At 40.4% G+C, this 16,806-nt stretch overlaps 1 protein-coding gene across 1 annotated transcript; it reads right to left on the reverse strand.

The window, feature by feature from the left end:
• Nucleotides 1-3,431: 3,431 nt before the first annotated feature.
• LOC139478284 (snaclec coagulation factor IX/factor X-binding protein subunit B-like) lies at nucleotides 3,432-7,326 on the reverse strand. Its single transcript, XM_071260697.1, has 3 exons — nucleotides 7,089-7,326; nucleotides 5,688-5,864; nucleotides 3,432-3,652 (listed from the first exon to the last, which is right to left on the reverse strand). The coding sequence occupies exons 1-3, from the start codon at nucleotides 7,324-7,326 to the stop codon at nucleotides 3,432-3,434; spliced, it is 636 nt and encodes a 211-aa protein (XP_071116798.1).
• Nucleotides 7,327-16,806: the final 9,480 nt, after the last annotated feature.

A 16,806-nucleotide genomic window follows, 5' to 3' on the forward strand; every position in this document is an offset into this window, starting at 1 on the left:
TACCCTGTCTGGCGCTCGGCATTAAGGGGCTAAAACAAGGACTGGTCGGCTCGGAGTCAGTATACTGTGTCTGGGTGGGGTATTCATCATGTTAAACTGCAGCATGGTACCTCAGTGAGCTAGAACTATAAATCGGCATCAGTCCGGACTAGTACAAGTAGCCACACAAACACACACACGTACATGCACGTCGCTACATAAGTGCAATAATCTTGGACGCGACGTTAAACCCAATTTCACCTCACCTCACCACACCTCACCACTATTTTTTCGAGACCAACCCAGCGGTTTTGAACACGTCTTATGCATGGGTCAGACTTGGAATACATGTTGCCATGTCTAGATGAATATTGTGCAGCTGAATAATCTACTGAGTGTAAACCAAGTAGTTAACAAAACAGGACTCAGTGCATACGTTTGGCTGAAGTAGAAAGAAGATCTTGCCTGCATTATGTATGTGTTGAATGAACCATGCCCCCTTGTGTTTGAAGTAATTATCCACAGAACCATCTGAATAATGCGGTTTGATGTTGTCATTTGAGGAGACAGATTGGGGGTATCATCAATGCTTTGTGAGTTTTATGGTGCGTCTTTGAAAGTATAAGATAAATTATGGGCTTCGTAAGCATTGGGATCGTCCTGATGGTTTACTTCGTTGATTATCGTCTGAATAATGTCATGTCGGGATCCGTGTTTAAAAAATGCATGAGTATATGTTTATTAGAAATATGTAGCAGGAGCAACGAAAGTGATTTGTGGTGCTTTCAAAAGTGTCCGAATTTGCTATAGTTTGTCCAATATGTTAACACCAACCCTCATGTCAAGGCCGGATCAATATTGAGCAGCACCGCTACTTGTAGGGTGTGTCAATTTCTTGTGACTTGCCTTTAGTTTACATTTAGGGGTGAACTCTGCTTTGAACGTTCAATTGTAAATATGTTTATCTGCGCTTCAACCTTTTTTGTTAATGAAATATAATATATTATCGGCCGATGGCATAATACCGAAATACATCTGTCTGTCTGCGTTTATGTTGGAGATATGATGTAAATGTTATGCGTTTATCACTTGATCAAGTATGAGTAAGGTGCTGACGAACCAAGGATCTTTTTCAGGATGAATCTGGGTTCGAACCCACGATGACAGGGACCCTGCAAACCTTCGGGACGCAACTCAACGACTTACGGTGCACTAGACGTCTGGATCACCCGTGTCCACGAAGGCGCGAATGGGTCAAACGCCTTCTACACAGACTGTAAGTATGGAAGGGAAAGAAGTGACTTCTTCAGTTTCCTGATCCGTCCCGAAAAAATATTTCTTACGCCTTTAAATTTCACCGACATGTCACCACACGCTTTTGGCTTTTCTTTTGAAGTGTGATCAAAGCATATATTAGATGTTTGGTTTCTCGCTAATCATTTACACAGATTCTGTGAGGGGTGGGGTAAGGGATGCTGGGGGGAAGTTTGCATAAACAAATTACATACAATGGTGGGTTTCAGCAAAATACGATGCAGCGCTAGCAAGTGGTTGAGAGGTTTCATCAAGTAATGGTTATCGTAAAGTTCAGATTTGCAAAACGTATCACAGCTAAATAAACAAAATTGAACATTAGTTAGGCACTGATCATTTAAGGGGAGGGGGGGGGGGGTGTTGCGGGGTGCATAAAAAATACTCCATACAATGGTGAGTTTCTGCAAAATAAATTACTAAATACAATGGTGAGGTTCAGCATACTCGGATACAGCCCTAGCAAGTGGCTGAGAGATTTCATCAAGTGATGGTTATCGTAAAGTTCACATTTGTATAAATTATAATCAACCAGTCATGACAAGTGACTGAGCTGATTTGCTGGTCATGGAAGTGAATCTAAAGTTCTTCCTGATCATGTTCCCTTTACTCTTTACAAAAAGGCAAGCAAAAATGTGCGAATTAAAACCAGCCCTCATTGGTCACTGAATTCGCGCGTTCAACCCGATCAAACATGAGATTAAACCAAAAACATATGACTCCACCCATTTACCAAACGTAATTCGAGTTTATTGTGTCACGGTATCGTGGTACAATGGTGATAAATGTGTTCTTGTTTCAATCCAAGGGTTTAAACAAAGATTCGAAACCTGTAATTGTGTCCAAGTCGATCCACGATCGAAACTTCTTGAAAACACAGTATGTTCATCTCCCTCCAATATGACGTCTTTTCATTTCATTATGTATAAGTTTGTAGATACTGGCCCTAACTAACGTTCGATACAAGTATAATAGTCAACTTAATGTGAGACGACAACCCGAAGTGATGCAGGTCTCAGACGTTTAACACTTTGGTGAAATCCACGAGCACGGATATGGTGCTTAGAGCTCAAAAATCATAGATGGAGCGAACTTGGATTCGAAAGCACGACCTAAGGTTTCTGGCGCAGCCGTCAGACGTTGTGTGTGAATGCTGTACTAGCTCATCTTCCCGAGGCAAGGGAGTTAACTGAGTATAAAAGTTCAGTTTTCACCCTTGCCGAACTAGGCTGCAATGTCGTATTGATGTCCCGTCTGTGTCCCACCTATGGACCAATCAGATTCCTACTCTCATATCAGTTGAATTTGCTTCAAGCAAAATGGCAGCGCCCTATCAAAATGATCCGACCGATAATCAAGATCTATATTGTAATAAAACGGATCTTACCTTGCGAAGTGAATCAAATCGCGTCAGCGCCTAAATTAAAAACATGAAAAGATTTGGAAAATATCTGCTGACAACGAGTTAACGGTACACATGCTATGCAAATCCTGCAGTCTGTACGGCAGTTTACGACCCGGATGTCGATTTCGTAACGCGATTTTGATTGGGCTATATATAGACTCGTTAGTCCAGCCAAAATATAACTCCATAATTCCAGCCTAGTTCGACAAGGGCAGAAACTGGACTTTTATAGTCAGTTAACTCCCTTGCTTGGGAAGATGGTGTTAGCTATTTCATTGCCACGAACAATAATGTCCCCGCTTGTCATTGTAGCATTACTAAGTTGGGGGCATGGGTGGCCCAGTCGTCTAAGGCGCCGCGATTCGCTGTGCAGAGTTGCGTCCCTTGGGCACGCCAGAAACCTATGATTGTGGGTTCGAATCCCGGTTCGCCCCATTATGTTTCTAGGTTTGTCAGCACCATACCCGTGCTCGTGGGTTTCACCGAAGTACTAAATGTCACAGACCTGCATCACTTCGGGCTTTCCTCCCACATTAAGCTGACACGCCGTGATATAACTGTAATACTGTTTAAAACGTTTACCCAACTCACTCACTCACCCAATGATAAGTTATATATATGGTGATGATACCAAACGTTAACAGATCAGTCACCACCACAGCTTAATTAAATTGACAAATTGATAAGAAGCCAAGCACAGAAAAACAAGATTGTCATTGTGAAACAGTTGACGTTCTCAGGGAACAGCACAATAGTCTTGTCCCTTCTGTAAGACAATCTCACAAAGATGAGGAAATGGAGAACCGCATGTTTTGGTGAGCCACTTTTTGGCTGTTTTACTAAACGTAGCACATTGGCTACCTCCTTTTGGAGATGACCAGTAGGTGTAGTCCACGTCGGTGCCCTTATGCCATGTCCAAGACTCCCCCTTCTGTAGTCCGATCCAAACGCCAGACCCTTTGAAAAATGCACGAGAAATATGTTCTGTTTCAAACAATAAAAAATCAAGATACTATTGTATCTTTTACATTTTGGAACATTACTCAGAATTGCTTTATAAATATGCCTTTGAAGAAGTATAGTGTGAATGCATGGACCTGACTATCAATCATAGTGGTTCGGCAGTGGTGGATAACTTCCTTAAGGCGCAGCAATTCACTGTGCTTAGTTTGAATCCCTTGGGAGTACTAGAACCCTATCATTGGGATTTTGATTCTTGGTATGTCAGCACCGTGCCTGTGCTGTCTGGTGAGGTGAGGTGAAATTGGGTTTAACGTCGCGTCCAAGATTATTGCACTTATATAACGACGTGCATGCACGTGTGTGTGTGGCTGCTTGTACTAGTCAGGACTGATGCCGATTTATAGTGCACTGAGATACCATGCCGCAGTTTAACATGAATACCCCACTCAGACACAGTATACTGACTCCGAGCCGACCAGTCCTTGTTTTAGCCCTTTAATGCCGAGCGCCAGACAGGGTAACAACAAGTACCATCTTTTAACGTCTTTTGGTATGACGCGGTCGGGGATCGAACCCCGGACCTTCCACTCTCCGGGCGGACGCTCTACCACTAGACCACGGAAGCGGTCTGTGCTGTCTAGATGTCACTAGTGTGGTGGGAGCAGTGCTGGCCCAGATGATGTCTTAGGAGCCGCAGAGTTTGATCCTGTGGCACGACAAAAAAAACAATGATCCTGGGTTCGAATCCGTGAAGGGGTTCGAATTGTTATAGACCCGTGAAGATTCCGGGGTAAAATAGGTCTTCAGCAACACATGCTTGCCGTAACAGGCGACTATACTTGTCGTAAAAGGCGACTAACGGGATCGGGTGGTCAGGCTCGCTGACTTGGTTGATGCATGCCATCGATCCCAATGGCGTGGATCGATGCTCATGACATTAATCACTGGATTGTCTAGTCCAGACTCGATTATTTACAGACCGCCGTCATATAGCTGGAATATTGCTGAGTCCGGCGTAAAACAACCAACCAACCAAATTGGTATATGGTCGAGACCTGTATCATTTCAGGCTTCCCACATTAAAGGGGAAGTGTACACGCAAAAATCACTTTCTTTCTTATTTTAAACAAAACGGAATTTTAGAATTAGTTAGTATCAGTGTTTGAAAATATACACTCATTTTGCTCACAGTCAATGTAGCGAGCTCACAATAAGTGTGAAAATGTCATGCTGTTATGAGGCCTTCGTTTTCCGAGCTAAACAGGCCTGAGTTATCCCCCTTAGATTATGACGTAATTGGTGCCAATTTAACTGGGCCCCTGTCTTGTCACAACGCAAAAGATATCAAGTACCAGTTTATGGCGAGACAACATGGCATCCGATACCTTGCCTGGTCCGAAGAGGTACCCTTGACCCTTGAAACCATAATTGCAAATCTTTTTTACAGTATGTTATCAGTGTATTGTTGTCTTTTCAGTGGCGATTTTGGAAAACGAAATAATTTTAGAGTAATTGTGCTTAGCGTTGTGTCTTGGACAGCTCGGCACCGAACAAAACAATAACTACGCTGCGCATTTGAGAAGATAGAACCACACACCTACATACACCACGTGAAACGCGTCTAATAAAGTCTTATGACGTCATTCCTTTATCAATTGGCACCAATGACGTCATATTGCAAGGGGCATAAGCCATGGTGTGTTTATTATGGAAATAGAACTCTCTGTAAATGTGAAAAATATGAACCGATTTTATGAATAAAATAAATTTGATACGTGTGATATTTTAATTGTTTTGCCTCTAAAACTACTAGGTAAATACTTTTCATGATGAAAAAGTACAAGAAAAATAGGTTTATTTTCGTGTGAACTTGCCCTTTAAGCTGACACGCCGTGATAGAAATGATGTACTGTTTAAAGCAGCGATAAACTCAACTCACTCGCTAAAGTGGTTGACGTCAAAGACATGCCTACATTACATGGACTGAAATACTGCCCGGAGCAGGACAATAACCCACTAACTCTCTCACCTTGTCGTTTCATCACTGTTTCAGCAACTGCATTTTCTTCAGCAGAGTGAATGTTGAAAAGTCGTCCACCGTTTGCCACACAGGAACTTTTTGCATCAGAGTTCGACATCCTCGTCTGATCGAGATTAAAGCACTTGGCTGCAGGTTTATAAAATGTCCATCCCATCGGACAATCCACTGGAACGCAAGTAATGAACCGTTATGGTTGGTTGGTTGGTTGGTTGGGGTGTTGTTTAACGCCGCACTCAGCAATATTCCAGCTATATGGCGGCGGTCTGTAAATAATCGACTCTGGACCAGACAATCCAGTGATTAATATCATGAGCATCGATCCACGCAATTGACATTCATTAACCAAGTCAGCGAACCTGACCACCCGATTCCATTAGTCGCCTCTTACGACAAGTATAGTCACCTTTTACAGCAAGCATTGGTTGCTGAAGACCTATTTTACCCCGGAATCTTCACGGGTCTGAACCGTCATGGATTCCACATTTGCATTCATGAGTATAGGATAATGATCGGTAAATAGAACTCGCCAGGCAAAGTTGTGTCCGCTGGAGTCGTCAGGATCCGCGATGCTCATACAGATTCATTTACGTGTAAATATATACAAAATGTGAAGGTTTATACTCAGTAAGTTATATGAATAGAAGAAGTATAAAGTTAACAGTGAAAACAACAAATGGAAAACCAGACCGCTTGGCGCATGTCATACCAACGTCATAAAATAGAAAGGGGGCACGTGCGGCCCAGTCGTCTAAGGCGCCGCGATTCGCTGTGCAGAGTTGCGTCCCTTGGGCACGCCAGAAACCTATGATTGTGGGTTCGAATCCAAGTTCGCCCCGATTATGTTTCCAGGTTTGTCAGCACCATACCCGTGCTCGTGGGTTTCACCGAAGTGGTAAACGTCTGAGACCTGAATCACTTCGGACTTTCCTCTCACATTAAGCTGACACTCTGAACCTTATGCTGTTACATATTCAACGCCTAAAGTGTCTTCAAAATCCGTCATGGTTGTAGAGCATCAACAGCATACATGAAATATTGGAACCAGACGCCATGCATATTAATGTTGCGTCCTTTGGGTACGCCAGAAACCTATGATCTCGCGTTCGAAAACCTGTTCACCCCCATGATGTTTCTAGGTTTGTCAGCACTATGTTCGTGATCGTAGGTTTCGCTAAATTAGCCTGCATAACCTCGGGCTTTCCCGCTGACACACAGTGATATAACTGGAATATTGTTCAAAGTGTCGTTAAGACCAACTCACTCACTCAGTTACAGAACTAGAGAAACAAATATTGTGGTTCTTCTAAACAAGTCAGCAAAAGAAATTGTATTGCAACACCACAACCCGTACATAATTGCTAACTGACTATGTGTTCAAGTTTTACTTACATCTTCTAAAAATGACGTAAGAAACTCCAATTTGGGTTGTTAGGCCGGCTACTTTGTCATCAAACCAGGTGTTATTCTGGTAGCACAGCTTGAGGATGCTGTCATAGAACACTGATGCGCATGTCCGGTTGTAGTAGCAGGTGTTTACACAGTGAGCAGCTGAGAACGAGGCTTCAGGGTGAAGGTCAGTAGGCAGAAGGTTGTGGAACAAGGTCATCACGGACAGTGCAGTTTCCATGCTACTTGAAATACTGTAAGTGTCAAATGTACTGTAAGGTTTACACATTATTGAATGAATAATTAAGTAATTGGATGGGCGAGATTTGAAAAGGAAATTCTTGGCCCACTGTAAATATTTTTAGAAAATGTCATATGGCAGTTTAATTTATTGTTAGTCAATGATTTAACTGTATTACATTGTTTCTGTTGAAATACAGTAGAAGCTCACTGCAGTGTATTTAGTCGATTAGATTTTTAAGGAATGTACAGTAGTACTATTTAATGTAAGCAGTGGTGAGGAAATTACTATATTTAGATGCTAGTGTGCAAGCTCCTTCCCAGCGCGTGACACCTTCGTTACACTCTGTTGTATAGAGAGCTCCGCGAACGGGATATCGCTGTGAGGAGCTTGGCTAGTGTGATGTTTAAACTTCCGGAATAGCAAAGATGGATGTCAGGCGTCATTGAAACATGTGGAATATTCTGTGGTGTTCTTGTGACTAGACAGGACTGGCACTGTGTGGAAAGTTCTGGAAGGTCATATCGGACATTTAATCTGACATAACATCAAGGCCAGATTTCTTTTAAAGATCGCTTTTCATCCTGGTGGTCAACCGAAGCCTCTCTCGGAAGCGTGACCACTGTTGGGGCGAGGTGATTATTATTCTTATCATTGTCATTTCCACTGCTCTCACATTTTATACTGCCATTGAATATTGCCACTCTATTGTGGGCTGTCATTGTAATTGCTGTGCAGTGGTGTGTATTGATCTGTAAACCTAGTTAATTTTGTTGTACAATTATTGATTGCATACTACCATTTGTTGGATATTTGTTTGTTTTACACTGAATTATTTTACGTACAGATTTCAGGGTTTAAATATTGTTTCAATCTGGAAATCGACACGTAACAACAAGAATTTGTGTTATGAACGTTAGCAAGGGAAATATGTGTTGTGTGATTGTGTTGGAATTTGGGCGGGTGGGGTGGGATGTTATTGCAATAACATTCCTTTCAGATAATGCTGAACAAGTTTCTTTGGACTCAACAACAACAAACGTGTCCACAAAATATGATGAAACGACCTGAAAAGTGTGTTGCGAGAAAAAAATATTCCAACAGAATAACGTAATATGTGCTTAATATTAGGTGGTGTAAAATGTTATGTTAATGAAAGTGTAAATTTTATGTTGTTGAAAGTGTAAATGTTATGTTATGGAAAGTGTAAATGTTATGTTAATGAAATATGTAAATGTTATGTTGTTGAAAGTGTAAATAGTATGTTAATGAAAGTGTAAATGTTATGTTAATGACAGTGTAAATGTTATGTTAATGAAAGTGTAAATGTTATGTTAATGAAAGTGTTAATATTATGTTGTTGAAAGTAATAACATGATACTTGGGTCATCCCTCTGATCAATGCTGAACCCGGCTGGTTCTGGTCCTCTCGTAGGCGTCTCCCATCTCAGACATGTTCTATAGGGGAGAGGTCTGGAGAAACCACCGGACATGGCAGTACAGCATTGTTGTGTTCTGTTACTGTTACAACACGTGCAACGCGTTGGCGGGCATTATCCAGCTGCATCGTGACGATTCGCCCTTATATTTACACAAAGAGCAGAACATGGCTTCGAACGATGTCCTCCTGATAACGTACACCATTCAAATTGCCAATAACAATGACGAGTTGCCTTCTCCCATGAGTTGTGATGCCACACCATACCACTACACTTCCACCCCAAAACTGACGATATTGAGTATCGTATGCTTCGTTCTCATGGACGTCCGTAGATCCTTGCATGACCATCACAGCTGTCCAGATGAACCCTGGACTCGTCTGTGAATAGTTTACTGTCCTCGTCCTGTCTTCTGAACCCCAGATGCTGTCTACACCAAGCTTAGCATACCTGACGTGGAAGTAAACGGGCATATCGATGGACATCTGGGCCGGATGTCGTTCTCCCTTAACCAGTTACGTTCGGTTCTGTCATTTCCTGGTCTCAACCCTGGAATTGCCCAAGCTGTTAATGTTGTACAAGCTGTTAATGTAGTTTGGTATCGATTCCGTAGATGCACCAACCGAATATGGTTGCTTTATTGATGTGAAGTCATACGTGGACGACCGGTCCGTGGCAAGTTTTGAGTTGCCCTACTGTAGATAATGTCTCCAAAGAGTTGATATTGTGTTTAGATGAAAATTAAAATTTCGGGCAACTTTATTTTGCTCCATTCCTGTTTGTTGTATACACGCGGGGCGTAGACGTGGATTTGCAGCAAGCACACGTTTAGAAATAGTGTTTTTATCATCACTTGACAGCTAAACAACAATTGTATTCTGTTCACATGCAAAAACTACGTGCGTGAGTATCATGCTCCTAAAGAACCGTTGTGCATTAACATGCACGTGCAAACTGTGAATCACGAACTTGAAGTGAAAGAGATGTATACATGAATACAAATGGAAACATGCATTATTTGATTGTAGAATTAATGTAATTTTATTGAACTTAAAATGAATCATAATTTATCTGTCGTCAGTATGCATTGTTCGGCTCATCGTTTCAAAGGAGAAGAGTATGTATTATGTGTCTAACAGCATCCCTGAAAACACTTCCTGCGCCAGAGCCAAAACATGAACGTTTTGAAAAGATCAGATGAACACTTCCTACATACAGAACATTTTTTTTAAACTTCATCCATCCTATCATATATTCGTCATTACATATGGGCGAATTACTTTTTCTCACAGGTTTGTTTGTTTGTTTTGTTTATTGTATAACGCCACACTCAATATTCCAGTTATATATCGGCGGTCTGTAAATAATCGAGTCTGGACGAGACAATACACTGATAGATATCATGAGCTTTGATATCTTGGGATAAGATGACATGCATCAACCAAGTCAGCGAGCCTGACCACCCGTTTTTGTTAGTCGCCTCTTACGACAAGCATAGTCGCCTTTTACGTCAAGCATGAGTTGATGAAGACCTATTCTACCCCGGATCCTCACGGTTCTTTTATCATAGGTGGCCCAATGAATAGTATGCACTGAAAATATAACCAGATCATTGAGACCCTCGATACTGCTCAAAGTGCGGTTAGGAAAGATCATGCATAATTTCAATATGTACCCAGGCAAAGTAAGTAGAACCTGATACCCCAACCCAGACTTCATACCAGACTCAGATTACAACTCTTGTGGGGAAAAGGGCTTGTAGCCGTCCTCAGTTACCCATGGTTGAGCAGGTGCTCATTTAGCGTGTATCTATCTTTTTCAACTGAAATCCCTTGTTACACTGCCTTGTATATATCATGTAACATGTTATGTATTTAAACCATGAGATCACGTCTCTTATCGTCCTACCGTAGATATATTAATCACTTGAGACAAGGTGAAGTCAACCATTGTATGACTTTTTGAGTGTTTTCTATGCAAAGCAATCTAAAAGGCTGACTGGTGCTAAGTCAAATTTCATAGACACAAAAACACGTGGTCCCTCGACACCGATAAACATGGGTGAAGCCGCTTACCGTCTGCAGCTGAAAGTACATTACGCGTAACCCGTGAAGATTCCGGGGTAGAATAGGTCTTCAGCAACCAATACTTGCCGTAAAAGGTGACTATGCTTGTCGTAAAAGGCGAGAAACGGGATCGGGTGATCAGGCCCCAGAAGGGTTTTTCATTGGCCAGGTAAATGCTCTTGACCTCTGTGGTCGTGTGGGGGTAGGTGTAGATTGGTGAAACATGGACTGGACAATCCTACCAATAACCTTCCCTAATGTTGCTCGAACAGTCAAACCTACTTTTTGCCAATGATCTCAAATGAACGCACATATTTGGATGAAACATGATGACATATGTTTGGCCAATAAATATCTATTACTGTTTTTTTTAATATGGCTGCTGTGGTCGCCATGTCTTCCTTCTATCAAAGTCGTTTGAGCTATTTTAGAAACACCATACCTAAGATCATCCATGCAAAGATTCAGCATTAAATGGCTTGCAATTTCAGAAGAGATGTTGGAAAGGCATGTCACTAATAGACGGGGATATGTGAAAGTAAAAGGTAGCTGCTTGATCAAACATCAAAATATGCTAGAAAGTCTGTCGTATGTTATTTCGAAAACCACATACTTGCTATAAACCACAATTAATAATGATACGTGCAGAAATGGCCGAGTAAGGGCCCAAGAGGACTTTTTTCAATATGACCTCCGTGGCGTATGTATTACTAGTCGGTTCCGAATTCTTTGATAAAAATGTTCAGAGACAACATAGCTGGGTTAGCTCATGCAAGTTTAGTCTCAGGCGGATTGTCGAAATTGCAAAGCTGCGGACGAATATTCGGACGGGCGGACGACGGCCAATGCTCCATGACATAGATTCGCTTTAGTTTCAGTCAAGTGGGCTAGGATAGGATAACACTCTGGGGTATTACTGCTTGATATGTTGTTGACCGTCTCCGTGGTCTAGTGGTAGAGCGTCCGCCCGGAGAGTGGAAGGTCCGGGGTTTGATCCCCGGCAACGTCATACCAAAAGACGTTAAAAGATGGTACTTGTTGTTACCCTGTCTGGCGCTCGCCATTATGGGGCTAAAAAAAGGACTGGTCGGGTCGGAGCTAGTAAACTGTGTCTGAGTGGGGTATTCATGTTAAACTGCGGCATGGTATCTCAGTGGGCTAGCACTATAAATCGGCATCAGTCCGGACTAGTGGAAGTAGCCACACACACATGCATGCATTCACGTCGCTATTACTGCAATAATCTTGAACGCGACGTTAAACCCAATTTCACCTTCACCTGATGTCAACCGGTGTAAAAGTATCGCTCAGAGATCTTAAAGTGGTTTAAATGTGTTGCACTGTTACAGTTTTCCACACATGTATGATTCAAATATTTGTGAACACGAACTGTGCCTACTGTCTAATGGCTTCGTCATTATATTGCTATCTTTGTACATTAATCCTATTTCATTATCTTTGTCATTATATTGTTATCTTTGTACCTTAATCCTATCTCACTGGCTTTGTCATTATATTGTTATTGTTGTACCTTAATCCTATCTCATTATCTTTGTCATATTGTTATCGTTGTACCTTAATCCTATCTCACTGGCTTTGTCATTATATTGTTATCTTTGTACATTAATCCCATCTCATTAGCCTTGTCATTATATTGTTATCTTTGTACATTAATTCTATCTCATCTTTGTCATTATATTGTTATTGTTGTACATTAATCCTATCTCATTATCTTTGTCATTATATTGTTATCGTTGTACATTAATCCTATTTCATTATCTTTGTCATTATATTGTTATCGTTGTACCTTAATCCTATCTCACTGGCTTTGTCATTATATTGTTATTGTTGTACATTAATCCTATCTCATTATCTTTGTCATTATATTGTTATCTTTGTACATTAATCCTATTTCATTATCTTTGTCATTATATTGTTATCGTTGTACCTTAATCCTATCTCACTGGCTTTGTCATTATATTGTTATCTTTGTACATTAATCCCATCTCATTAGCCTTGTCATTATATTGTCATCTTTGTACATTAATTCTATCTCATCTTTGTCATTATATTGTTATCTTTGTACATTAATCCTATTTCATTATCTTTGTCATTATATTGTTATCTTTGTACATTAATCCTATTTCACTGGCTTTGTCATTATATTGTTATCTTTGTACATTAATCCTATCTCACTGGCTTTGTCATTATATTGTTATTGTTGTACCTTAATCCTATCTCATTATCTTTGTCATTATATTGTTATCGTTGTACCTTAATCCAATCTCACTCGCTTTGTCATTATATTGTTATTGTTGTACCTTAATCCTATCTCATTATCTTTGTCATTATATTGTTATCGTTTTACCTTAAACCTATCTCACTGGCTTTGTCATTATATTGTTATCGGTGTACCTTAATCCAATCTCACTGGCTTTGTCATTATATTGTTATCGTTGTACCTTAATCCTATCTCATTATCTTTGTCATTATATTGTTATCGTTGTACCTTAATCCTATCTCACTGGCTTTGTCATTATATTATCGTTTACCTTAATCCTATCTCATTATCTTTGTCATTATATTGTTATCGTTGTACCTTAATCCTATCTCACTGGCTTTGTCATTATATTGTTATCGTTGTACCTTAATCCTATCTCACTGGCTTTGTCATTATATTGTTATCGTTGTACCTTAATCCTATCTCCTTATGTTTGTCATTATATTGTTATCTTTGTACATTAATCCTATCTCACTGGCTTTGTCATTATATTGTAATCTTTGTACCTTAATCCTATCTCATTGGCTTTGTCAATAAATTATTTATCTTTGTACACCTTGTGTTGTGTAAACATATCATCATGTATATGTATATTAACTCTATGCTCCTACAGAAAACCAAGAACCAAAATTCCATTACAATAAAGCTAACTGGGACCAATTCCAAGATATCTGCAACGAAGCTAACTTAAACGAAATAGAAAATAATGATCCAGAAACCTATTGTAAAAACCTAACAGACTATATAATAAACGCAGCCAAAACCTCCATCCCCAAAACATCTAAGACAGGCAAACCGACCGTACCATGGTGGAATGAGGAAATAGAACAGGCTAGACGAAAACGTAAATCAGCCTTCAATAAAGCAAAACGCGACTACAAACATCTAAACATAGCCAACGAACTAAACCACCAGGTTAAAAAAACTAGTCCAAATAGCCAAAAGTAGAGACTGGAAAAAATTCTGCGAAGGTATAAATAACCGTACAGATGCCAAAACGGTCTGGCGCAAAATCCACGCCATTAGAGGCTTAAAACGACATAATAAACACCCAGCATTAACCACTAAACCAACCCCGCCCAAAAAGCAAATAATCTCGCCAACCACTTTTCGGCCGTTAGCAGTAACACCAACTTCAGCCAAAAATTCCAAGACAAACTTAAAACAGCTTGAAGAAAACCAACCCTACACAATGGAGGAGCTCCTCTACGTAATCCAAAACAGGAAAAAGGGCACAGCCCCAGGATTAGACCTAGCTTCTTACCAAATAATTAAATAACTCCCCCTAAAACTACTCCAGGCACTACTCAAACTAAACAATCTCATCTACCTAAACGGACAGGTTCCTACTCCCTGGAAACAGGCCCTAGTCATACCAATCCCTAAACCTAATAAACCAGCTAATCAAGCTAACTCATATAGACCAATATCCCTAACTTCAAACTTATGTAAAGTAATGGAATCAATGGCTAAAAATAGATTACAACATTACTTAACCCAAAATAACATCATAAACCCAGATCAAAGGTGGTTCGTACTCCTGGCCGCTCAACCCTAGATGACCTCGCCCGACTAGAGCAAGATATTAAGACAGGACAACTAAATAAACAATATACCACAGGCATCCTATTAGACTTCTCTAAAGCTTTCGACATGGTATGGCACGACGGGCTAATACAAAAACTTAAAAAAATAGGACTCAAAGGTCAGATAATAAACTACATCCAGGACTTCCTAAACAATCGTAAAATAACCGTGGGTATAGACCAAACACTATCGGACCAATGTCCCCTAGAAAATGGCACTCCCCAGGGCAGTATCCTCAGCCCCACCCTCTTCAATATAATGATAAACGATCTATTTGAGGGCCTATCCCCTAAAGTAAACACATCAAAATTCGCGGATGATGGAGACCTCTATATCCGCACTAAAAGCATTAAAATGGCCCAAACTTTACTCCAAAAATTTCTTAATAAAATACAACAATGGGCTGACAAATGGGGCTTCTCCCTTAACTCAGAAAAAACACAAGGAATAGTATTCAAACATAAAAAAACCATGAAACCCCTCCCCCAATCCTCCAGCTAAACAACCAAACATTCAAATTTCAAAAACAAACCAAATTCTTAGGACTTATTTTCGATGAACATCTCACCTGGGATGCTCACATACAAAACCTAACAACTAAATGCAGTAAAGACCTAAACACCCTAAGATGCCTAACTGGCTCTAACTGGGGAGCCTCCAAAGATACCCTCCTCTCTCTCTACATATCACTAATTAGATCAAACCTAGACTACGGCTGCGCCATATACAACACCCTAAACAACCCTCTATCTAAACAACTTGACTCAATACAATATCAGGCTCTCAAGCTAATTACACGCACCCGACATGGCACCTCCTGCACTTCACTTCAGGCCTTAACAGGAGAAATGCCACTAAGTCTACGCAGGGAACAGCTACGCTAAAATTTCTGGACCGCGTCCCAATCAAACCCTCTCATCCAAAACTTAATAAACCAAAATATCAGCCCCAAAAACCAAGCTCTAGCTCGTAAACACCCCTTACTTACCCCAATATCCCAAAGAATAACAAACTACCTAAATGAACACCAAATTAAAATTCTTAAACAAAACTGCAAACAATCAAATATCTTCACCCCTAAACTTAAAATACCCAAAATAGACACAACACTAGCTAGCCAAATAAATAAACAAACCGACCCAAACATAGCTAAAACCACCACACTAGCATACATACACGAAAATTGGCCAAATTGGTGTCACATTTACACGGACGGATCTTCAGATCCGACCTCCAAACACACAGTTTTCAGAGTCCATACCACACAACCAACTAAAACCACACAATCCTTCCGACTCCCAAACAACCAATCAATATTCACGGCAGAACTAATGGGCATGGCCTCAGCCCTCCATAATCAAGAATCCAAAAACCACAAAAAAATCCTAATACTTACCGACTCCCTAAGTGGACTGCAAGCCGTCCAAAACAAAAGTACCAAAAACCGACCTAAATCAATAAATCAAATACTTTAAAGCTCCAACGACTTAACTAAGGCAGGCAAACAAATAACCTTCTTGTGGATACCCGCCCACGTAGGAATATTAGGTAATGAAAACGCCGATAAGGCAGCCAAACTATCCCTCAAAATCCCAGAAATAAGCTTAAACTTACCCATCTCAAAATCAGAAATTAAAAGCGTAAACAAGCAAAATATCACCAAAAAATGACATAACCTATATCTAAACTCAAATAGCCAAATCAAAAAAGTACTCAGCAAACCACTAACCAAACCAAAAATTATCCATCCATCAAAAAAAATCGACAGAGTAATCACTAAACTCCAAACAGGACACGCCAACCTAAATAACCACCTAAAAACACAAAAAACAACACTACAGGTAACTGCCCACACTGCAAACAACTAGAAACCCCAGAACACGCACTCATCCACTGCACTCATAACCTAACACATCGAACCGCATTACAAACCACCCTCAATCTAAACAAGGCTCTCCCTAGAAGCAATACTAAACCCACAAAATAAACTAGAAAACTTCAAGGCCTTAGGCGTATTCTTAATCAAAACGGAACTAATAAAACGCATCTAAAAACACTATAATCTACCAAATCAAAATCAAATAAACAAACAAACATCCACCATACC

Source organism: Haliotis cracherodii, unplaced genomic scaffold, assembly GCF_022045235.1.
Source record: "Haliotis cracherodii isolate W230 unplaced genomic scaffold, xgHalCrac1.p SCAF_4, whole genome shotgun sequence".
Taxonomy (NCBI): Eukaryota; Metazoa; Mollusca; class Gastropoda; order Lepetellida; family Haliotidae; genus Haliotis; species Haliotis cracherodii.